At 49.0% G+C, this 24,718-nt stretch overlaps 1 protein-coding gene across 2 annotated transcripts in view; it reads left to right on the top strand.

Moving 5' to 3' along the window:
- The window catches only part of ano8b (anoctamin 8b), a 131,847-nt gene extending 121,375 nt beyond the window's left edge, over positions 1-10,472 (top strand). For both annotated transcript variants that reach the window (XM_038777664.1, XM_038777665.1), the window contains exons 15-17: positions 5,403-5,534; positions 8,525-8,635; positions 8,842-10,472. In XM_038777664.1, coding sequence (XP_038633592.1) covers positions 5,403-5,534; positions 8,525-8,635; positions 8,842-9,546 — 948 coding nt within the window. In that variant the 3' untranslated portion in view covers positions 9,547-10,472. The remainder of the gene's footprint in view (positions 1-5,402; positions 5,535-8,524; positions 8,636-8,841) is intronic.
- Positions 10,473-24,718: the final 14,246 nt, after the last annotated feature.

Genomic DNA, 24,718 nt, shown 5'->3' with positions numbered 1-24,718 from the left:
ACACAGTGGCTGTTATTCTCTATAATATACACTGGGGCTGTTATTCTCTATAATATACACAGGGAATGTTATTCTCTATAATATACACTGGGGCTGTTATTCTCTATAATATACACTGCGGCTGTTATTCTCTATAATATACACAGGGACTGTTATTCTCTATAATATACACAGGGACTGTTATTCTCTATAATATACACAGGGGCTGTTATTCTCTATAATATACACAGGGGCTGTTATTCTCTATAATATACACAGGGACTGTTATTCTCTATAATATACACAGGGGCTGTTATTCTCTATAATATACACAGAGACTGTTATTCTCTATAATATACACAGGGGTTGTTATTCTCTATAATATACACAGGGACTGTTATTCTCTATAATATACACAGGGGCTGTTATTCTCTATAATATACACAGGGACTGTTATTCTCTATAATATACACAGGGACTGTTATTCTCTATAATATACACAGGGACTGTTATTCTCTATAATATACACAGGGACTGTTATTCTCTATAATATACACAGGGGCTGTTATTCTCTATAATATACACAGGGGCTGTTATTCTCTATAATATACACAGGGGCTGTTATTCTCTATAATATACACAGGGGCTGTTATTCTCTATAATATACACAGGGGCTGTTATTCTCTATAATATACACAGGGGCTGTTATTCTCTATAATATACACAGGGGCTGTTATTCTCTATAATATACACAGGGACTGTTATTCTCTATAATATACACAGGGACTGTTATTCTCTATAATATACACAGGGACTGTTATTCTCTATAATATACACTGGGGCTGTTATTCTCTATAATATACACTGAGGCTGTTATTCTCTATAATATACACAGGGGCTGTTTTTCTCTAATGCCTCTCTACACAAACCCAAATGGGTTCCACGTGAACGTGCAGCTGGTGTGTGACCATGAGGTGCACATGATGCATGTCTGCTCCCGATACCCGGGCAATGTGCACAACGCCTTCCTCCTGGCTCCTGGGTGATAGGTGTTACCACTGCGGTTGTGGCTGATGACACCTATCGAGGTGGATCCCCATCAGGTACATCAGTGGTGGAGGCGGCCTGCTGTGCTTCCCGCCCTGCACCTGGGTCCCAGTTGGCGGTCGTCTTTCATGGTGACCGAGCCTGGATGGGCCCGACTGCTGCTCCGCTATCCCAGGTGGCATGGTTCTGCCCGCTGCCCCCAGATGTGCCAGGGACAGGAGGGGGGAGTCCGAGACTTTGCGGTGTCCAGCACCTCCCCAGCGGGAGTCACCGGCACGGCCCCATCACCTCCTCCTCCCTCGGGGTGGCCCGCCCTCTGACTGTCCAACCCCTCGGGAGTTGCTACCAACACCTGATGTCCTGGAGCAGCTGTGTGGTGCGCACCAGAGAGTATCCCAGGAGCCTCTTCACTAAAGTGCCCGACCAAGGTGAGTGTCTCTGGGTTGGTGGAGGGTTTTGGAGACAGCCGTGACAGGAAATCCATGTCAATATCGGACTCGAGCTCCGGGTTGTCCTGGGTTTCGGGGATATGGCTCCGCTCCGTGTCGGTGTCGTCGTCAATGCTCAGCTCCCAGGGTTGTGGCTGGGGGTGGGGGTGGGGGACACCAGAAGGACCCACCACATCACCAGCGGGTCCTGCAAGTCACAAGGCAAGATGCATGATTAGACAGGGGGGGGGGGGGGGGGGGGGGGGGGGGGGGGGGGGGGGGGGGGGGGGGGTGGTGTGGAGGGGAGTTGTGTGTGGGGATGAGTTGTGTGTGGGGCTGAGGGTGGCGTGGGCTGAGGGTGGTGTGGGCTGAGGGTGGCGTGGGGTGAGGGTGGTGTGGGCTGAGGGTGGTGTGGGCTGAGGGTGGTTTGGGGGTGAGGGTGGTGTGGGGGTGAGTTGTGTGTGGGGGTGAGTTGTGTGTGAGGGTGAGTTGTGTGTGAGGGTGGTGTGGGCTGAGGGTGGTGTGGGCTGAGGGTGGTTTGGGGGTGAGGGTGGTGTGGGGGTGAGTTGTGTGTGGGTGGTGGGGGTGGTTTGTGGGTGAGGGTGGTGTGGGGGTGTGGGTGGTGTGGGGGGTGTGGGTGGTGTGGGGGTGAGGATGGTGTGGGGGTGAGGGTGGTCTGGGGGTGAGGGTGGTGTGGGTGGTGTGGGGCTGAGGGTGGTGTTGGGCTGAGGGTGGTGAGGGTGGAGTGGGGGTGAGGGCGGTGTGGGGCTGAGGGTGGTTTGGGGGTGAGGGTGGTGTGTGTGTGAGGGTGGTGTGGGGGTGAGTTGTGTGTGGGTGGTGTGGGGGTGTGGGTAGTGTGGGGCTGAGGATGGTGTGGGGGTGGGGGTGGTGTGTGTGTGAGGGTGGTGTGGGGGTGTGGGTGGTGTGGGGCTGAGGATGGTGTGGGGGTGGGGGTGGTGTGTGTGTGAGGGTGGTGTGGGGGTGTGGGTGGTGTGGGGCTGAGGATGGTGTGGGGGTGGGGGTGGTGTGTGTGTGAGGGTGGTGTGGGTGGTGTGGGGGTGTGGGTGGTGTGGGGCTGAGGATGGTGTGGGGGTGGGGGTGGTGTGTGTGTGAGGGTGGTGTGGGGGTGAGTTGTGTGTGGGTGGTGTGGGGGTGTGGGTGGTGTGGGGGTGTGGGTGGTGTGGGGGTGAGGGTGGTGTGGGGGTGAGGGTGGTGTGGGGGTGAGGGTGGTGTGGGGGTGAGTTGTGTGTGGGTAGTGTGGGGATGAGGGTGGTGTGGGGGTGAGGGTGGTGTGGGGGTGAGTTGTGTGTGGGTAGTGTGGGGGTGAGGGTAGTGTGGGGGTGAGGGTGGTGTGGGCTGAGGGTGGTGTGGGAGTGAGTTGTGTGTGGGAGTGAGGGTGGTGTGGGGGTAGGGGTGGTGTGTGTGTGAGGGTGGTGTGGGTAGTGGGGCTGAGGGTGGTGTGGGGGTAAGGGTGGTGTGGGGGTGAGGGTGGTGTGGGCTGAGGGTGGTGTGGGGGTGAGTTGTGTGTGGGGGTGAGGGTGGTGTGGGGGTGGGGGTGGTGTGGGGGTTGGCAGGGATAGTGTGTGTGGGGAGTGAAGTGTGTATGTGGCTGCAGCTTGTCAGCCTCCTGAGAATCAATCGCGAATCGGGCGAATACCGCAACGTTTCCTGTTGGAATGGATTGTGTTCCACATGGCACCGGTGCTAACCCCTTAACAGTCTCTGAATCGGTCCAGGTGCGGCACCGGTTTTGCTGTCGTGAAACTCCACAAATCCTGCTCCGGCCTCAAGTCTCAGGAACGGAGAATCCTGCCGCCTGGGGCTGCTATTCATTAGACTGAACCTTCTCAACCTTGCCCCTCACCTGAGGTGTGGTGATCCTCAGGTTAAACCACCACCAGTCAGCTCCCCCCCCCCCCCTTGAAGGGGAAAGCTGCCAATGGTTATCTGGGACTATGGCAACTTTGCCTGACCTTTGCTGGGAGACTACTATTCCCTTTAATATACACAGGAAGTCAAAGCAAAGTGGGAGGAAGAGTTGGGAGAGGGAATGGAGGAGGGGTTCTGGTGTGAGCTGCTCCTGAGGGTGAACGGCTCCACCTCATGCGCGAGGTTGGGGCTGAAGGTGGTTTATAGAGCTCACCTCACAAGGGCAAGGATGAGCCGGCACTTTGAGTGTAGAGATGTGTGTGAACGTTGCTTGGGGGGGGGGGGGGGGGGGGGGGGGGTGCCGTGCAAACCATGTTCATATGTTTTGGTCGAAACGGATGCGGAGGCAGATATCGTAGCCTTCGCCTCGTTGATCGCCCGAAGACGGATTCTGTTGGGATGGAGAGCTGCCTCTCCACCCTGTGCCCTGGCGTGGTGGGGGGACCTGTTGGAATTCTTGACTCTTGAGAAGGTTAAGTTTGAACTGAGGGGAAGGACGGAGGGGTTCTACAATTCATGGGTGTTATTCATTATGCACTTTCAAGAATTGGATAACATTGAACATTAGTTGAGGGGGTGCTGGTGGGAGGGTTGGGACTGTGTGTGTTAATGGTGACTGTGAGTGATTCCCGATTCCTTTTTGTTTTTGGTGATGTTAACATGCGGGCAGTAGTTTGGGGTTTGCTGGGAGGATGGGATTGTCGTTGTTGATATGGGGATTGACATTATATTCGTTACTATAGGAATGTACCTCCGGAATGTGGCGACTAGGGGTTTTTCATAGTAAATTCATTTGAAGCCTACTTGTTAAAATAAGCAATTTTCATGCTGATCATTGTTTATTGTTGGTGGGTGTAAATTTGAGGAAAATATGAAAAAGGAGGAGTATGAAAATATTTTTAAAAAATAAATAAATAACATACACAGGAAGCGGAATCTCCATAATATACACAGGGCCTGCTATTCTCTATCACATAAACAGGGACTGTAATTCCCTATAATATACACAGGGCCTGCTATTCTCTATCACATAAACAGGGACTATAATTCCCTATAATATACACAGGGCCAGCTATTCTTTATAATATACACAAGGGCTGCTATTTATACTCCAGGACAGTTATTATTGTCTTAATCTCCTAACCATGATCGGGTGTGAAAGCAATTGTTCTACTTGAGCTGATGTGACTGAGGCAGTTATCCTGTTGTGCCGGACTGGTCTGACATACCCAACGGGCGCGATTCTCCCAACGGGAGACTGAGTGCCGACGCCGGAGTGAAACCCGGAGTGTTTCACTCCGGCGTCGGAGGCCGCTCCTCGCACCCTATCTCCCCCCCCCCCCCCCCCCCCCCCCAGGGGGCTAGGAGCTTGCGTCAAAGCAGCGCGTCGGGAATGACGCGGCCGGCGGCGCCGAAGTGACGTCAACCGCGCAGGCGCAGGTTGGCCGGCTCCAACCCGTGCATGCTCGGTTGCCGTCTTCCCCTCCGCTGCCCCCGCAAGACCTGGCGGCTTGAGCTTGCGGGGCGGCGGAGGGAAAAGAGTGCGTCGTTTACAGACGCCGGCCCGACGATCGGTGCCCACCGATCTGCTGAGCACGCCCGCGGTGCTCGATCCGCCCTCCGCCCCCCCACAGGCCCCACACTCACCTGTCGCACTCTGTTTACGCCGGCAGCGACTAGGTGTGGTTGGCGCCGGCGTAAACTGGTCGGGTTCAGCAGGCCGCTCGGCCCATCCGGTCCGGAGAATCGCCAGTCGCCGTGAGAAACGGCGAGCGGCGATTCTCCGAGCGCCGTTTCGAAAAACGCGACACGCCATTTTTGGGGGGGATGGGAGAATCACGGGGGGTGCCAGGGCGGCGTGGCGTGATTCGCCCGGCCCTCCCATGATTCTCCCACCCGGCGTGGGGAGTGGAGAATCGCACCCAATGTCGATTGCAGACATGTTGTTCTTGTGTGTGTGAAGCTGAAGCAGGAACGGTGAAATTCTGCTGAACTTGGTCACTTGCTGTTTCTCCACAGAATGTGATGGAGGCTATAGGAGTGTTGGCCATCATTGTTAACTGCTATCTGATTGGTCAGTGTGGACAACTGCAGCGCCTGTTCCCTTCACTAAGCTCCGAGATGGCTATCATCCTTGTTGTGATCCTGGAGGTAAGAGAGCACAACCAGAGTTGGAGAGTCAGAGCGAGTTATATCACAGGTAATAGCAGAGTGTGACAGTGAGGGGCGTGGGGTATATCAGAGTGTTACAGTGAGGGGTGTGGGTATATCAGAGTGTTACAGTGAGGGGTGTGGGGTATATCAGAGTGTTACAGTGAGGGGTGTGGGGTATATCAGAGTGTTACAGTGAGGGGTGTGGGGTATATCAGGGTATCAGTGAGGATTGTGGGGTATATCAGAGTGATACAGTGAGGGGTGTGTGGTATATCAGAGTGTTACAGTGAGGGGTGTGGGGTATATCAGAGTGTTACAGTGAGGGGTGTGGGGTATATCAGAGTGTTACAGTGAGGGGTGTGGGTTATATCAGAGTGTTACAGTGAGGGGTGGAGTATATCAGAGTGTTACAGTGAGGGGTGTGGGTTATATCAGAGTGTTACAGTGAGGGGTGGAGTATATCAGAGTGTTACAGTGAGGGGTGTGGGGTATATCAGAGTGTTACAGTGAGGGGTGTGGGGTATATCAGAGTGTTACAGTGAGGGGTGTGGGTTATATCAGAGTGTTACAGTGAGGGGTGGAGTATATCAAAGTGTTACAGTGAGGGGTGTGAGGTATATCAGAGTGTTACAGTGAGGGGTGTGGGGTATATCAGAGTGTTACAGTGAGGGGTGTGTGGTATATCAGAGTGTTACAGTGAGGGGTGTGGGGTATATCAGAGTGTTACAGTGAGGGGTGTGGGGTATATCAGAGTGTTACAGTGAGGGGCGTGGGGTATATCAGGGTATCAGTGAGGATTGTGGGGTATATCAGAGTGATACAGTGAGGGGTGTGTGGTATATCAGAGTGTTACAGTGAGGGGTGTGGGGTATATCAGAGTGTTACAGTGACGGGTGTGGGGTATATCAGAGTGTTACAGTGAGGGGTGTGGGTTATATCAGAGTGTTACAGTGAGGGGTGGAGTATATCAGAGTGTTACAGTGAGGGGTGTGGGTTATATCAGAGTGTTACAGTGAGGGGTGGAGTATATAAGAGTGTTACAGTGAGGGGTGTGGGGTATATCAGAGTGTTACAGTGAGGGGTGTGGGGTATATCAGAGTGTTACAGTGAGGGGTGTGGGTTATATCAGAGTGTTACAGTGAGGGGTGGAGTATATCAAAGTGTTACAGTGAGGGGTGTGAGGTATATCAGAGTGTTACAGTGAGTGGTGTGGGGTATATCAGAGTGTTATAGTGAGGGGTGTGGGGTATATCAGAGTGTTACAGTGAGGGGTGGAGTATATCAGAGTGTTACAGTGAGGGGTATTGGGTATATCAGAGTGTATATCTGAGGGGATATGGCCGTGATAAATTGCCCCTGAGTGTCCAAAAGATTAGATGGGGCTACTGGGTTCCGGGTTAGGGTGGAGGCGTGGGCTTAAGTAGGGTACTCTTTCCAAGGGCCGGTGCAGACTCGATGGGCCGAATGGCCTTCTTCTGCACTGTAAATTCTATGATTCTATGACACAAAAACTCTGTGAAGGTATACAGACATATTGAGTGGCCAAGAAAGTGACATATGAAACATAGGGCAGAATCTTTACGCACTCGCCATCTTGAGAGTCAGCACGCAACACGCTCCCGCTGACTCTCAGAAGTGAGCTCTAATTGGCAATGGGCAGGCCTTCCGTCCACCTTTGGGTATATCAGAGTGTTACAGTGAGGGGTACATCAGAGTGTTACAGTGAGGGTGTGGAGTATATCAGTGTTACAGTGAGGGGTGTGGGGTATATCAGAGTGTCACAGTGAGGGGTGTGGGGTATATCAGAGTGAGACAGTGAGGGGTGTGGGGTATATCAGAGGGTTACAGTGAGGGATGTGGGGTATATCAGAGTGTCGCAGTGAGGGGTGTGGGGTATATCAGAGTGAGACAGTGAGGGGTGTGGGGTATATCAGAGTGTCACAGTGAGGGGTGTGGGGTATATCAGAGGGTTACAGTGAGGGGTGTGGGGTATATCACAGTGTTACAGTGAGGGGTGTGAGGTATATCAGAGTGTTACAGTGAGGGGTGTGAGGTATATCAGAGTGTTACAGTGAGGGGTGTGGGGTATATCAGAGTGAGACAGTGAGGGGTGTGGGGTATATCAGAGTGTTACAGTGAGGGGTGTGGGGTATATCAGAGTGTTACTGTGAGGGGTGTGAGGTATATCAGAGTGTTACTGTGAGGGGTGTGAGGTATATCAGAGTGAGACAGGGAGGGGTGTGGGGTATATCAGAGTGTTACAGTGAGGGGTGTGGGGTATATCAGAGTGTTACAGTGAGGGGTGTGGGGTATATTAAAGTGTTACTGTGAGGGGTGTGGGGTATATGGGTGTGGGGTATATCAGAGTGTTACAGTGAGGGGTGTGGGGTATATCAGAGTGTTACAGTGAGGGGTGTGGGGTATATCAGAGTGTTACAGTGAGGGGTGTGAGGTATATCAGAGTGAGACAGTGAGGGGTGTGGGGTATATCAGAGTGTTACAGTGAGGGGTGTGGGGTATATCAGAGTGAGACAGTGAGGGATGTGGGATATATCAGAGTGTTACAGTGAGGGGTGTGGGGTATATCAGAGTGAGACAGTGAGGGGTGTGGGGTATATCAGAGTGTTACACTGAGGGGTGTGGGGTATATCAGATGGACTCACCTGAAGAAGGAGCCGTGCTCCGAAAGCTCGTGTTTGAAACAAACCTGTTGGACTTTAACCTGGTGTTGTAAGACTTCTTACTGGGTATATCAGAGTGATACAGTGTGGGCTGTGGAGTATATCAGAGTGTTACAGTGAGGGGTGTGGGGTATATCAGAGTGTTACAGTGAGGGGTGTGAGGTATATCAGAGTGTTACAGTGAGGGGTGTGAGGTATATCAGAGTGTTACAGTGAGGGGTGTGAGGTATATCAGAGTGAGACAGTGAGGTGCGTGGCATGTAACCCATTGAAAAATCTCCTATAACCTGGTTTTGTCTTCTGCAGCATTTTGCGTTCCTTTTGAAATATGTGCTGAAAATCGCAATTCCAGATGTTCCGGCCTGGGTAGCTGAGGAAATGGCGAAGCTGGAATATCAACGGAGGGAGGCATTTAAGGTGAGTCATTCTACTGGGGCAAATTTATACTTGTTAGCAATGGGTTGTCAGACGCTAGCTGTGAGGAACATGTCAGCAGCAACAGTGGGAAGGAACCTATTTAAAGAAAGAATGATAGAGACTGAAACCATTTACGTATTGCGGAACCCTTTGGCAGGGCAGTGAAACTATGAATCATGTTAATGATCTTCTTACCTTCCGAGCAGAAGCATGAGCGCCAGGCACAGCAACACTATCAGCAGCAGCAGAAGAGGAGGCAGCGTGAGGAGGAGGAGAAACACCGACAGGAACAGAAGGAGAACCTGCAGTCCAGGAAGGAGAGGGAGGCAGGGAAGGAAGATGGAAAGTCTGGGACCTTGTCCTCCGATCAGGCTCACAGCCGAGCTCACGGCAAATCGAAAGCAGCTCAGTCTGGCCAGTCTACAGAGAAACCCAAAAGGCCCAGCTCCCTGCTGGCCTCCAACAACGTCCTGAAGTTGAAGCAGATCATCCCGCTGCAGAGCAAGTTCCTGTCGGGTGGAGGGGGGAGCGCCATCACTGCCAAGTCCCCCCAGTCGCCGACCAGCAGCGAGAGCAAGCTGCCAGGGTTTCTGAGCTTCAAGTTCCTGAAGTCGCCAGCAGACGGCAAGAAGGATGGGGCGGCGGAGAAGGAGAAGGTGCAGTCGCCCACCAAACCCTTCAACCCCGGCAAGCTATTCAACTTTGGCAAGTCGGACACTGGCGTGTCCAGCAGCAACGGGACCACCACGACCCAACCCAGGGCTGGAGCTGGCGGGGCAAGTGGCGCTTCCTCATCTGAAAGCGGCGAGAAAGTCACCAGCAAGTCTGACCTCAACGGGCTCCCAGAGGCAGCAAACCCCGAGGATCCCAACACACATCCAGCAGAGGAATCAAGCAGTCCCAAGCGTTAACACATAAAGAGATTAAAGTAAAAATGTGAGCTGACACAACCTGCAAAGTGAAAACTGGATTGCAAAAAAAAAAACAGTTTCAAAAGATCCTTTACAAGTTTGGCTTCTCTCGTTATAACTTTCTAAATATAAAATTGAATATTCAGGGATGGAAATCTGTATTTGATAAACAGGACACTCATCACCTTCAGGTTTTTTTATACAACATGGTTGGTGTAGACCATTGGTTTATTGACACCAAGAATTTTGGCTTAAAATTGTCTGGGAACCGCGATTAATTTTCTGCTAACCTTCTGTTCCCGACTCCTTACTCCTTGTCAATGTCGAGCCATCTCACTCTGCAGCCTCTCGCAAAATCCGTGCCGGAAAATCCACGCAAAATCGATTCAGTAAAAACTTTACTTCAAACATTTTCACCAGTTAAATGTGCAGAACAGTCATTCATGTGTAGCCTGTGCTCAACATTACCAGTCAGCAGGTAAGGGGGAAAATATTAGAATCTGTTACTAAGACTGTGGTAACTGGGCGTTTGGAAACGAGTTATATGTTCGGTCAGGGGCAATATGGATTTCTGGAAGGGAATTCTTTCAAGAAAGTTTTGAGGGTGTAGGTAGCAGGGAACATGTGCATATGGTGGATTTAGATTTTCAAAGAAATTTGGATATATTGGCATCCAAGAGCTTATTACATGAAATTCAGATTCAAGGGGTTGGGGCAAGGATAGAGGATTGGTCAACAGACAGTAAACAGAGAGTAGGAATATTGGATCATGTTCGGGTTGGCTCGGTATGTAGGGTATCACAAGGATCAGTTAAGACCAGAAGACATAGGAGCAGAAGGAGCTCACTTGGCCCATCGAGTCTGCTCCGCCATTCAATCATGGCTGATATTTTTCTCATCCCCATTCTCCTGCCTTTTCCCCATAACCCCTGATCCCCTTATTGATTAAAAACCTATCTATCTCTGTCTTAAAGACACTCAGTGATTTGGCCCCCACAGCCTTCTGCGGCAAAGAGTTCCACAGATTCACCACCTCTGGCTGAAGAAATTCATCCTCATCTCGGTTTTAAAGGATCGTCCCTTTAGTCTCAGACGGTGTCCTCTGCTTCTAGTTTTTCCTACAAGTGGAAACATCCTCTCCATGTCCACTCGATCCAGACCACGCAGTATCCTGTAAGTTTCAATAAGATCCCCTCTCATAACACCAATGAGTACAGACCCAGAGTCTTCGACCGTTTCTCATATGACAAGCACTTGATTCGAGGGATCATTCTTGTGAATCTCCTCTGGACCCTTTCCAAGGCCAGCACATCCTTCCTTAGATACGGGGCCCAAAACTGCTGACAATACTCCAAATGGGGTCTGACCAGAGCCTTATACAGCCTCAGAAGTACATCCCTGGAGTTGTGTTCTTGGGCATCAGCTATTTACAGTCTATTGTTAATGACCCAGATGAGGGGACTGAGTATAATATATCCACATTTGCTGATGATATAAAGTTAGATGGGAAATAAGCTATGAGGAGAAGGCTGTGGAGGCAAAGTCACCGAGCACCTTAAAGACAGAGATAGGTAGGATCTTGATTAATAAGGGGATCAGGGGAGAAGGCAGGAGAATGGGGATGAGAAACACATCAGCCATGGTCGAATGGCGGAGCAGACTCGATGGGCCGAATGGCCTAATTCTGCTCTTATTCTTTTCGGTCGAAGGAGGGGCGGCACGGTGGCATAGTGATTAGCACTGCAGCCTGACAGCTCCAGGGACCCGGGTTCAATTCCAGTCTCAGGTGACTGTGTGGAGTTTGCACTTCCTCCCCGTGCCTGCGTGGGTTTCCTCCGGGTGCTCCGGTTTCCACCAACAGTCCAAAGATGTGCAGGTTCGGTGGATTGGCCGTGATAAGTTGCCCCTGAGTGTCCAAAAGATTAGATGGGGCTACTGGGTTCCAGGTTAGGGTGGAGGCGTGGGCTTAAGTAGGGTACTCTTTCCAAGGGCCGGTGCAGACTTGATGGGCCGAATGGCCTTCTTCTGCACTGTAAATTCTATGATTCTATGACACAAAATCGCTGTGAAGGTATACAGACATATTGAGTGGCCAGGAAAGTGACATATGAAACATAGGGCAGAATCTTTACGCACTCGCCATCTTGAGAGTCAGCACGCAACCCGCTCCCGCTGACTCTCAGAAGTGAGCTCTAATTGGCAATGGGCAGGCCTTCCGTCCACCTTTGGAAGGAAGACCCGCCACGGAGAATTGTTGACAGCTCTCCAACCCATCCAGGCATAGCACTGCAGTGGCCAGAAGAGGTACTGCAATGCTCTGCCTGGAACCAAATCCCGGGATCACTCCTTAAGATACGTTCCAGGGGTGGGATGGTAGGGGATGCCCTGGGAGGGGGAGGGGGGGATTTGGATGGGAGGGCGATCACGCTGTCGGGGGCGAGGTACGGGGGACTCTCAGGTCCTGGAGGGAAGGGCACCCCTCAAATCTGGAGGGCTTTCAGATTGAGGACCCCCCCCCCCTTCCCACCACCACCATCCCAAGGTGGAGAATTGGAGAATCCTTTTCTTTTTCCGACCTTGCTGTGACCCGCACCCGCCAGCCTAAAAGTGTAGGCTTGGCGGGAAAAGACCTTAATAGCCGAAAGGCCGGGTTTTCCGCCCCAGGCCTTGCCTGCCACACCCGTTAAATTGTGTCTGGGTCAGGGTGGGTAGGTTCGTGGGGGAGCACCACCCACTCAGTTTTTTTGCTCCCCGCCCTCCACCTCGGAACCCGCCTTGGGAGGAAATGTAAAATTCTGCCTAGAATGTGGAGAAACGAGAGGAAAGTAGAAAAGCGGTATTTTATTTTAAATGTGAGGACCTGGCGAATGTTGTTGTTGAGAAGGACCTGGGCGACAGGAAAGTTAAAAAGTCTTAAAAAGCCATACGCTTGGTTCGTGGTTTGATAAATAGGGAATAGAGCGAAAAGAAACATAGCAGTTATGCTGAACCTTTATAAATGACTGTTTAGGGGCAGCACGGTGGCACAGTGGTTAGCACTGTGGCCTCACGGCACCGAGGTTCCAGGTTCGATCCCGGCTCTGGGTCACTGTCCGTGTGGAGTTTGCACATTCTCCCCGTGTCTGCGTGGGTTTCACCCCCACAACCCAAAGATGTGCAGGCTAGGTGGATTGGCTATGCTAAATTGCCCCTTAATTGGAAAAAATGAATTGGGTACTCTAAATTTTTTTTTAAAAACTGACTGACTGTTTGGAGCTTAGCTGAAGTATTGTCTCCAATTCTGAGCACCACACTATGGGAAGGGTGTCAAGACCTGGGAGATGATGCAGAGGAGACTTACCGGAATGGTTTCAGGGATGAGGGATGTCAGTTACGTGGAGAAGCTGGGGTTGTTCTCCTTAGCACAGAGAAGATGAAGAGAATGTTTAATAGGGAAGTGTTCAAAATCATGAGGGATTTTGATCAAGTAAATAAGGCCTCTTTCCACGCTGTAATCATTCTGTGGTTCTATTCAATGGTGGGAGGGCTGGACACAGGTCTACAGTTTAATAACAAGAGGGGGAGCCAAGGAGAATTTTCTTAAGGAGTGAGTTCTTGTCATCTGGAAGGGTGGTGGGAGCAGATTCATTAGTAACTTTCAAAAGGAATCGGATAGGTGTTTAAAAAAAAAAAAATTTAGAGTAGCCAATTATATTTCTTTTTCCAATTAAGGGGCAATTTAGCGTGGTCAATCCACCTAACCAGCACATCTTTGGGTTGTGGGGGTGAAACCCACGCAGACACGGGGAGAAATTGGATAGGTGTTTGAAGGTGAAACAGAATTACAGCGTAAATGGGGAAATGAGCATAAGTGCATAGCTATACCAAAGAACTGGTACAGGTTCGATGGGCCGAATAACCTACGCCTCCTTTAGTGCTGCGTGATTCCAGGTGATATGTCCAGTCCATCAGTGGCCTTACTGAAGGCAAGCCCCAGACCGCGAATCAGAAAAAGCAATTGTAAACCGGGCTCCGAGTAAATCACCATCAAATTACACCTATCAGCTGGGGACAGGTAACTTGCAAGCCCAATTTCAGTTTAATTTGCCACCTGTCACGGCATCTCCACAGGATTCGTCAAGTCGCTGTGTGCGAAAACCCAAGGCGAACGTGTCTTGCGGTATTAAGTGGAAGGCCTGGGGAGTAGCTCACACTGGGGTTGAGGGCTTCAGGTGACAGAAGCATCGCCTGGGGATCCCATTAGGGATGGGACCGACTGTGTTGACCTCCATGCCTTGACCTCCCAATGCCTACTTCCACCATGCCAAGCGCTGCCCAGAAAGCCCAAAATTCTAAATTTGACCTCTGCTATGTTGGAGTTCACGATTCACTCCCAAGGTTCTGCTGGCATTCGAAGGAATTGTGGCTTTGTTCTTTAAGCTAATGATGCCTTTAGAACCACTGGCCAATTCAAAGAACTGTTTATTATCCTATATCTATATATATGGTGAATCGGGTTTCTTATGGTTCTATGTGTATAAATGTATATATTGTATATAAGCATGTATTATATTCTGTTCACCAAGAAACTCTTTCAACATATATGTATAGTTTCAGTATAGACTTGATTAAATATATCACTCGAATCGGAATTAAAATTCTAATTTAAATTTGTGTGAAATGATAAGCAGCTTGCCTTCAGTTTATTGGCTGATTGATTGGGTGAGAGCACCATATCAGCACGAATGGTGTTCCCCCTAATTTAGTTGCCATATAATTCAATTTCCTCCAAGAAAGACTTGCATGTCTGCAGCACCTTTCATGGCCGCACAACGTTCCAAAGAAATACTCAGGCAACAAATTGCTTTTTGCAGTGTCACCACCGTAAGGAAAGGCAGCCGCCAACTTATGCATAGCAAGATCCCACGGGCAGCAATGTGATAATGCCAGGATAATCTTAGCGCTGTTGGGTAAGGGCTAAATATTGGCCAGGATATGGGGTGGGGGGGGAGGAACTCTCCAGCTCTTCTTCGGAAGTGCCATGGGATCTCTTCCATCCACCTGAGGACAGATGGGGCCTCGGTTTAACATCGCGAGGAAGACGGAACCTGCAACATTGAAACACCACATCAGTACGGCGCTGGGAGTGTCGAGCCTATATTATGTGCTTATGTCTCTTGAGTGGGGTTTGAATCCACTACTTTCTGTGTGGTGAGAGAGAGTGCTACCCATCGAACCTGGGTAGACAGTCGAACCAAAGGTGCTATAAGAGATCCTTTGTATAAATGTTGTATTCAGCCTAACCATGCGCTTCAACAAAGTTGTTCCATAAATCAACTGCCATATTGTTTGGCTAAGACCTGATTAAATCTCGTTCAAGGCTTCTTTCCCCATTAATTTCAGTCAGCGGCACAGCTTCCGTGAAGGCCCTGTGGTATAACAGGACGAACCGGTTTTAAATTGATGGGGTGGAGCTCTTTCTTCTCTCTGCTGGGTCTCTGAGTTCTGCATTAAATTAGATTGTGTCTGTCCTAATCAGTGTGGACCCACAACATAAACTATCCCCAAATTTCAGCACGAGTTGACATCAAACACGACAACTCATGGACAGGGGCTGCGAGATTGCGAAAATGGAGCATGGTCGCTCTCCATTGATTTGAGGCTGAAGAACGTTGTTTGAAAACCAACACATTAACTGTGACTGACTCGTGCCGATGGATCGCTCAGAGCAGTTTGTCACCATTCAATCATCTTGTATTGACCAGGAAAGGAGTGGGCATCTGAGTTGCAATGATATTAAGAGTCACAAATCCACCTCCAGTGACCTGGGTTTCCCAACAAAAGAAGCTCTTCAGATGATGACGTCGGTCTTCAACCCAACTTCCTGTCTGCAGAAAAAGTCTTCCTTTTCCTTCCTCATGCAAACATCCTCTTCTTACCGACTGAGTCGCCAGCCCAACCTTTTCTCTGCATGAGCCAACAAGTTTGCACTATTTGAACTGAAGCCATTTTATTCTTCCTTCATGTATGTGTGTGTGTGTGTATATATATTCAGAGGGCTTAATAAACAAGGCGGGCAAAGGAAAATAAAAGGAAACAGACTTTTAAGTGGCTGAGGGCCTTGACTTTAAAATGGAGAACATGTGAACTAAGGTTCGACAGGAGGACAAATCGGCAAATGACCGTGGAGTTTCCAATTTCCTGTTTACTTGCCGTGGTATTACCAGCCTTTATTGGGTGCATTTTATTGTGCATCTCTTTTGGTTAAACAAAAGAGTTTGGATTCTCCACCGCGCCATGCCACATTTCTGTTTCACCCCGCCCACAGGGTGCTCCGTTACGCCGGCCGGACAATGGGGTTTCCCATTGTGGGGCAGCCCCACTCCGTCGGGAAACCCCCGGGCTGCTGGCAAAATGGAGCATCCCGCCGGCGGAGAATCCAGCCCAAGATTTGTTACAAATATCGGATACAGCATTTCAGGTCCAAAGCAATAACAACTGATATCCACGTTACGCCTTTAATGTAATGAAACATCCCAAGGTACTTCACAGAAATGTTATGACCCAAAGTGTGCCTAAGGACTCGGTCAAAGAGCAGGTGTTAAAGAGCGCCTGAGAGGACGAAAGAGTTTAGAGAAGCAGAGGTTTAGGGAGGGAATTCCAGGGCCCAGGCAGCGCAAGGCACGGCCACACAGGCGAGCTATTATAATTGGGAATGCACAAAAGGCCAGAAAGAGCCAAGCGTAGAAATCTCAGACGGCTGTAGGGCTGAAGGTGATTACAAAGAAGGAAGGGGCGAGACTGGAGGGATTTAAAAACAAGGATGAGAATTTTAAAAACAAGTGATTGACTGGGAGCCGTGTAGGTCAGTAAGCACAGGGGTGATACGAGAATGGGACTCGTGAGTAAAGATGTGGGATTTGGATTGGATTTGTTTATTGTCACGTGTACCGAGGTACAGTGAAAAGTATTTTTCTGCGAGCAGCTCAACAGATCATTAAGTACATGGGAAGAAAAGGGAATAAAAGAAAATACATAATAGGGCAACACAAGGTACACAATGTAACGACATAAGTACCGGCATCGGATGAAGCATACAGGGTGTAGTGTTAATGAGGTCAGTCCATAAGAGGGGTGTTTAGGAGTCTGGTGACAGTGGGGAAGAAGCTGTTTTTGAATCTGTTCGTACGTGTTTTCAGACTTTTGTATCTCCTGCCCGATGGAAGAAGTTGGAAGAGTGAGTAAGCCGGGTGGGAGGGGTCTTTGATTATGCTGCCCGCTTTCCCCAGGCAGCAGGAGGTGTAGATGGAGTCAATGGATGGGAGGCGGGTTCATGTGATGGACTGGGCTGTGTTCACGACTCTAAAGTTTCTTGCGGTCCTGGGCCAAGCAGTTGCCATACCAGGCTGTGATGCAGCCCAATAGGATGCTTTCTATGGGCAGAGTTTTGGGTAACAAGTTTATAGAGTATTTTGCAGTATGAAGTAATAATAATAATCTTTATTATTATTTTCACAAGTAAGTTTACATTAACACTGCAATGAAGTTACTGTGAAAAGCCCCTAGTCGCCACACTCCAGCGCCTGTTCGGGTACACAGAGGGAGAATTCAGAATGTCCAATTCACCTAACAGCACGTCTTTCGGGACTTGTGGGAGGAAACCGGAGCACCCGGAGGAAACCCACCCAGACACGGGGAGACCATGCCGACTCCGCAAAGTGACCCAAGCTGGGAATCGCGTCCCTGGCGCTGTGAAGCAACAGTGCTAACCACTGGGTTAGCATGCTGTGTATCCCTGTTACTCTGAAGCGAGATGGGGAGGGGGGGAGCGGAGAGAGAGAGGAGAGAGTACTTCAACACCCAGCATTCTTTTTTTTAAATAAATGTTTTTTATTGAGTTTTCATATTTTATATATGACAAATTACAAATTATTAGAGAGAAAAAAAGAAAACACAAAAATGTAACATGAATATTTACAGGTGAGCATCTTCATAACAACAATTGTGGCCGCCCCCTTTAGCCAGCATACATATTTTACATTCCCCAATATGGCCGAGGCACATGTTTATAGGCATTTATTTATAGTTTGGTTTTGGGCCTTAGCTTGCCATCAAACCCCCAAAACGAACCCGTAACCCCCCCCCCCGGCTACCTTCCCCCCGATTCCCGTCCATTTCCCCCTGATTCTTGGCCACCCGACTATTCTTCCTCATGTACGTTGGCCACAAACAGGTCCCGGAACAATTGCATGAATGGCTCCCACATTCTGTGGAAGCCGTTGTCTGACCCTCGGATGGCGAATTTGATTTTCTCCATTTGGAGAGATTCCGAGAGGTCGGACAGCCAGTCTGCAGCTCTGGGCGGTGCTGCTGACCGCCAGCCAAACAGGATTCTACGGCGGGCGATCAGGGAGGCAAAGGCAAGGGCATCCGCCCTCCTCCCCAGGAATAGATCTGGCTGGTCTGAAACCCTGAAGACCGCCACTATCGGGCATGGCTCCACCCTCACCCCCACCACTTTGGACATAGCCTCGAAGAAGGCTGTCCAGTACTCCACAAGTCTGGGGCAACACCAGAACATGTGGGCGTGGTTGGCCGGGCCTCTTTGGCACCGCTCACATCTGTCCTCCACCTCCGGGAAGAACCTACTCATACGGTTTCTCGTTAAGTGGGCTCTATGTACCACTTTTAGTTGCGTCAGGCTGAGCCTTGCGCACGTGGAGGTGGAGTTGACCCTATGCAGTGCTTCGCTCCAGAGTCCCCACCCTATCTCCATCCCCAGGTCGTCCTCCCATTTCCTTCTTGTTGCGTCCAGTACGGTGTCGTCCCTATCTACCAGTCGGTCATACATGTCACTACAGTTCCCTTTCTCTAGGATACTTGCGTCCAGTAGTGTCTGTCGTGGCGGTTGTGGGTACGTCCTTGTCTCCTTTCGTAGGAAGTTTTTGAGCTGCAGGTACCGTAGCTCGTTCCCCCCAGCTAGCTGAAATTTCTCTGTCAGTTCGTCCAGTGTTGCGATCCTGTCATCCGTGTATAGGTCCCTGACTGTCAGTGTCCCCCCGTCCTGCCTCCACCTTTTGAAGGTGGCGTCAGTCAGTGCTGGTCTGAACCTATGGTTGTTGCAGATGGGAGCCTTGTCCGACATTTTGTACAGGCCAAATTGCTGCCGCAGTTGGTTCCAGGATTGGAGGGTGGCTGTCACCACTGGGCTGCTGGAGTGTTTTTTGGGTGGGGATGGGAGTGCTGCCGTGGCGAGGGCCCGGAGGGAGGTTCCCATGCAGGAGGCCTCCTCCGCATGCACTCACTCGGCTTCTGGCTCCTGGATCCATCCCCTTACTCGCTCGGCTGTTGCCGCCCAGTGGTAGAATTGTAGATTCGGGAGGGCTAGCCCCCCCCCCGGATTTTGTTTTTTGTAGGACCTTCTTCGGGATCCTAGCATTTTTACCCCCCCCCCCCCCCCCCCCATACGAACGCCATGATAAGTTTGTCCAGCGCTTTGAAAAAGGCCTTGGGGATGTAGATCGGAATGGATCTAAACAGGAAGAGGAACCTGGGCAGTATGTTCATTTTGATCGTCTGGACTCTCCCCGCGAGGGAGAGCGGGAGTGTGCACCCAGCATTCTTGAGGGAATTTCAGATCACAAATGTTGCCTCGCTCAGCTTTATTTTATCGTCTCATGTCCCTCTCACTGACGTGTGGTTCCGAGCATCGCTGGGTTTCTTGGTTTTCCAAAACATTTCCTGGGATAGCATTGCTCAGACAATGAATGGCAGCAGGCTGTTCAACCAGAACTGCACCACAGCTAAGCCCAGCTACCCCACCCACTATCCAAAAGGTCACAGTGCAGGTATCAGGAACAGGACTCAACCTCCCGGGCTTCCTCCCCATCCCTCCATTGCTAGCCCTTGGGACACTGAAACCTATCATTGAAACCTAGCAAAGCAAGCACCAGGCTTTATTTCTAAAGGGATAGAATTGAAAAATGGGGAAATTATAGCATAACGATATGTGCACTTCTGGTCGTCATATTATAAAAAGGATATCAAGGCACTGGAAAGGGTGCAGAGAAGATTTACAAGGATATCAGAAGTATGTGGGTTTACATACCAGGAAAGGAGCGAATGGCTGGCTCTCTTTCTCTTGAAAAAGGGAGACTGGAGTGACCAATTGAGGTCTTTAAAATTCTGAAAGGTTTTGATGGGAGTGGATACAGAGAGAATGTTTCCTCTGGGGAAGAGCATTGCTAGAGGCAGTCAATATAAGATAGCCACCAAGAAATCCAATCGGGAGTTCAGGAGAAAGGTCTTTACCCAAAGAGTGATGAGACTGGAACCCGCCACAAGGGGCGGTTGAAGCAAATCGTATAGATGTATTTGAGAGGAAATTAGACAAGTATATGAGGGAGAAGGGAATAGAGGGTTTCAATTATAGATTTAGATGAGAAAAGATGAGAGGGCTTGGAGTGGAGCATAAATCCCAGCATTGTCTGGTTGGGCCAAATGGCCAGTTTTTGTGTCATGTATCCAATGTAACCCTATCTGATGTAATTGCGCATGAATTGTGAGTTGAGCCAAGATGAGGACAGACCATGAGGTCAGTCCTGGGGCACTCCTGGTCTAAACAGGAGAGTTCCACATCAGACATTGCTTCCAATAACAGAACTATTTGTCTTGACATTGGCACATGCTTCTAAGTTTGTAAGAATTCTGATTCAGTAAACAGAACGTTCCAGAAGTGTGGACAGAGTGGTCATTCTTTCACTGATTTTCAACGGGGAATTAATGAATTAGGAATGAATTAGAGTAATAAAGGGACATACCAGAAAAATGATGACTTCCTCGGTCACTTTTTCTTTTATATTAATGTCTTTTTAAGAGCAAGTTAGCAATGCACATTCTGTATTGGTTTTGCCCTGTCTGCATATTATATAATGAGGGAAGGGCCACAACCTCACAGGTCAGAGGCAAAAGTGTTGCATGGGTCCACTGGAGGCCAGAGGTGATTGTGCATTACCAGATTACAGTCTGTCAGTCCAAGAGTGGGTTAGACATTTAGGTTTTGAAATCCTTTAAGCTTTGCTCCAGTCATTTGCCGTTTTTATTCCAGGACTATCGTACACACCGTCATGGAGCCTTCACTAAACACACCCTGCGAGCATTTTGAAGTAATGCATGATTGATGAGGCCATTGAGTTGATCTTTATATCCATACAAATGGCCGTTGAAAGGGGCAGCCTGTGGCACAGTGGTTAGCACTGAGGACCCGGGTTCGAACTCCGGCCCTGGGTCACTGTCCTTGTGGAGTTTGCACATTCTCCCCATGTCTGCGTGGGTTTCGCCCCCACAACCCAAAGATGTGCAAGTTAGGTGAATTGACCATGCTAAATTGCCCCTTAATTTAAAAAAAATGGCCTTTGAGAATGACCCACTTGTGAGATATTCATTGACCCCGAGTGGGAAGGTGAGAGTTGATATCTGTAGTCTACTCTTCTTACACAAAGTTTTATACATTACATAAAATTTACAGTGCACACATTTGGCCTAACTAGCCCAAGATGGTGCTTATGCTCCTCACGGGCCACCCCCACTCCTCTTCACCTCACCCTCCTGTCCCGTCCTCCCATGTTTATCCAGCTTCTTAAATGGACCTGTACTCATTACTTCAAACACTCCCTGTTCCACATTCTCACTACTCTCTGGGCAAAGACGTCTCCTGAATTCCCTGTTGGGAGTATTGACCATTTTGGATTAATGGCCCCGTGTTCTGGTCCTGCCCACAAGTGGAAATATCTTCTCTGCATCTATCCTCTAACATCCTTTCAAAACGCCCGTTCAATCTTTCCTAATAGTTTATAGCTTCCTCAGTTCTGTGTCATCCGTATCTCTTTTTTTTTGCACCTTCTCGACTGTCTGTACATCCTCTTTGTAATATGGTGACATGAACTGTGCACAGCGCTCGCCAAGTGTGGTGCACTGAAGTTTTCAAAACTGAGATTTTTGTTGGGTAGGGGTGTCAGGGGATGTGGAGCAAAGACAGATTGTTGGGACTTGAGCGACAGATGAACTATCATCTCAATGAATGGAGACACTGCTCAATGGCCGCCTCCTGCTCCTTTATTCCTTTGCCCATTACAGAATCAGTTTTAGGTCTGAAAGACTATACCAGACTGCGTGGAGTGGCAAGACAGCCTCACAGAAACTTAGTGCCAACAGGCATAATTAAACACAAGGTGACAATTTTATATATCTGTGCAGACGAGGAGTCTGGGAGTGACGCCTGGTATTCAACAGAACCTCTGCTCCAAATGGTGTGTGAAAAAGCTTTTTTCTAGGCAGCACGGTGGCGCAGTGGGTTAGCCCTGCTGCCTCACGGTGCCGCGGTCTCAGGTTCGATCCCGGCTCTGGGTCACTGTCCGTGTGGAGTTTGCACATTCTCCCCGTGTCTGCGTGGATTTCACCACAACAACCCAAAGATGTGCAGGGTAGGTGGATTGGCCATGCTAAATTGCCCCTTAATTGTGAAAAAAAAATGAATTGGGTACTTTAAATTTATATATATATATATATATTTAAAAAAAGCTTTTTTCTCACATCTCAAGTGGTTCTGATCTGGGTGCACAGCACGGAAGGCTGGTGGAGGCAGGCTCTGTCGAGGCATTCAAGGGGGCATTAGATGATTACTTGAATAGAAATAACGTGCAGGGGTATGGAGAAAAGGCAGGAAAATGACATTAAACAATGATGCTTGTTTGGAGAGCTGGTGCAGACACGATGGGTCAAAATGGCTCCTGCGCCGCAACAATTCTGTGAAGATACCAACCTAGTACTTTAGAAAAACTGATCAACTACCCAATAGGACCAGTAAACAACGAGTGACCAGACCTTCACTTCCAGCATCTGTAATTTCCATCACATTTACAGAGATCCCGGGGAAATAAAATTGTCCGTGGGCAGCACGGTAGCATTGTGGATAGCACAATAGCATTGTGGATAGCACAATCGCTTCACAGCTCCAGGGTCCCAGGTTCGATTCCGGCTTGGGTCACTATCTGTGCGGAGTCTGCACATCCTCCCCGTGTGTGCGTGGGTTTCCTCCGGGTGCTCCGATTTCCTCCCACAGTCCAAAGATGTGCGGGTTAGGTGGATTGGCCATGCTAAATTGCCCTTAGTGTCCAAAATTGCCCTTAGTGTTGGGTGGGGTTACTGAGCTATGGGGATAGGGTGGAGGTGTTGACCTTGGGTAGGGAGCTCTTTCCAAGAGCCGGTGCAGACTCGATGGGCCGAATGGCCTCCTTCTGCACTGTAAATTCTATGTTCTAAAAAAACAAGTAACAGACTGCAAATGCTGAAAACAAACTCTTTATCTGTTGGGAATATGACTTTAATCGAGAGATGTACAATGGAAAAGGTATAGACAAAGTATTTGGGGAGTGACAATTGTCAACATTGTGGGCACCATTGTGAGGTTTGAGTAGCACAGTAAACACTGGAAATAACTATTACTGTATTTCATTTGTAAAGTTCCTCGGTTTTACACTTTCGTTCTTTATTAGCAGTGTCCCTCTAAAAAGGGGGTCACTGTTGTTAGGTTTTTGTATGATGCTGTTGGGAGCGACTAACATGGATTTTATTAGAAAAGGGAAGAAGTAACTTGAGCCCTGTAAAATATCTCATCCTGAGATTAGTTATGATGCAGCTAAGGAGTGCCCAGGAGGAGGAAACATTTGAAAAATAACAAAACGTTTGTATTAAAGGAAGAACTTGCATTCATATTGCGCCTTTCACAACCTCAGGACATCCCAAAGCACTTCACAGCTAATGAAGTACCTTTGAAGTGCGGTCAGTGTTGTAATGTAGGAAACGCAGCAGACAATTTGCACACAGCAAGATCCCATATGCAGCCCAGATGACCAAATAATCTATTTTTGGCAAGGTTGGCAGTGCCAGGGAGAACATAGTGGCGGTGGTATCCCTTTGGTTCACCTGGGATAGAGGACGGGGTCTCATCAGAAGGAAAATAATTTTAATGTAAAGGCTTATTTCAGCGTGGGTATTCTTGAAACGTTCTGTATTTCCTGCTGGTATTATTAACCCACCCTCTGCTAGTACTTGATCTCAGTAATCATCAGCCCAACCTTTCACTCAAAATTAAAACACCACTCCGAGAAAACTACGGGGCTGCTGGCAAAGGTGGCAAACACAAGCTGAGAGTTCTGCCGTTGCTATCAAAGGTTTGCGTCTAAAAATCAGATCTGTGGGATGGTTTAACAGGAACAACTTGGAGAACAAATTGTGTTCTGCTGTTTTAGAACTGGGATCTCAACAGTCCCGTTTCAAGAGTGGGATTTCACAACTCTGGTTTAGAAGCAGAGCGAGCTGTCAGATGATACAACATTAATACGCATGTCTGTGGCTCATTTGCTCAGAAACAAAGTACCAGCAAACTAAGACTGCATCTTCCATTTTACTGATGTACAACGGGTTTTTTTTTAAAACTAGCTTCCGTTTCATGCAAAAAGGTTAATTTATTTAATTTATTTTGTCATATTTTTGTAATGCTGCATAAAAGATAACAATAAAAGTATACACCAAAAATGTGAGTCCTTTCTTTCCCTCACCACAGAAGCATTTATATAGCACCATTAACATTGGAAAAATGTCAGGCAGCACAATGGCGGTGGTTAGCACTGCTGCCTCACGGCGCCTAGGTACCAGTTTCGATCCCGGTTCTGGGTCACGGTCCGTGTGGAGTTTGCACATTCTCCCTGTGTTTGCGTGGGTTTCGCCCTCACAACCCAAAGATGTGCAGGCTAGGTGAAATGGCCTCGATAAATTGTCCCTTAATTGGAAAAAATGAATTGGGTAATCTAAATTTATTTTCAAAAATAACATTTGAAAATTGTCACAAGGCACTTTACAGATGACCAAACGTTTGGTCAAAGAGAGCGGTTTTAAAGAGCTTCTTGAAGGTACGAAAAGACATGTTCAGCGAGTGAGTTTCAGAGCTCGAGGCCCAGGCAGCTGAAGGCACAGCCGTCAGGCCAAATCGAGAATTGTACATGAGGCCAGAATTGGAGGAGCGCAGAGATCTCAAAGGGTTGTTGTAAGTCTCGGGAGGTTAGAGATGAGGATGGGGCGAGACGGTGATGGAATTTCATAGAATCCCTACAGTGCAGAAGGAGCCATTCGGACC

Source organism: Scyliorhinus canicula, chromosome 18 (assembly GCF_902713615.1).
Source record: "Scyliorhinus canicula chromosome 18, sScyCan1.1, whole genome shotgun sequence".
Lineage (NCBI taxonomy): Eukaryota > Metazoa > Chordata > Chondrichthyes > Carcharhiniformes > Scyliorhinidae > Scyliorhinus > Scyliorhinus canicula.
The sequence above is the reverse complement of the archived record's forward strand: the minus strand, read 5'-3'. Positions and strand labels throughout refer to the sequence as shown.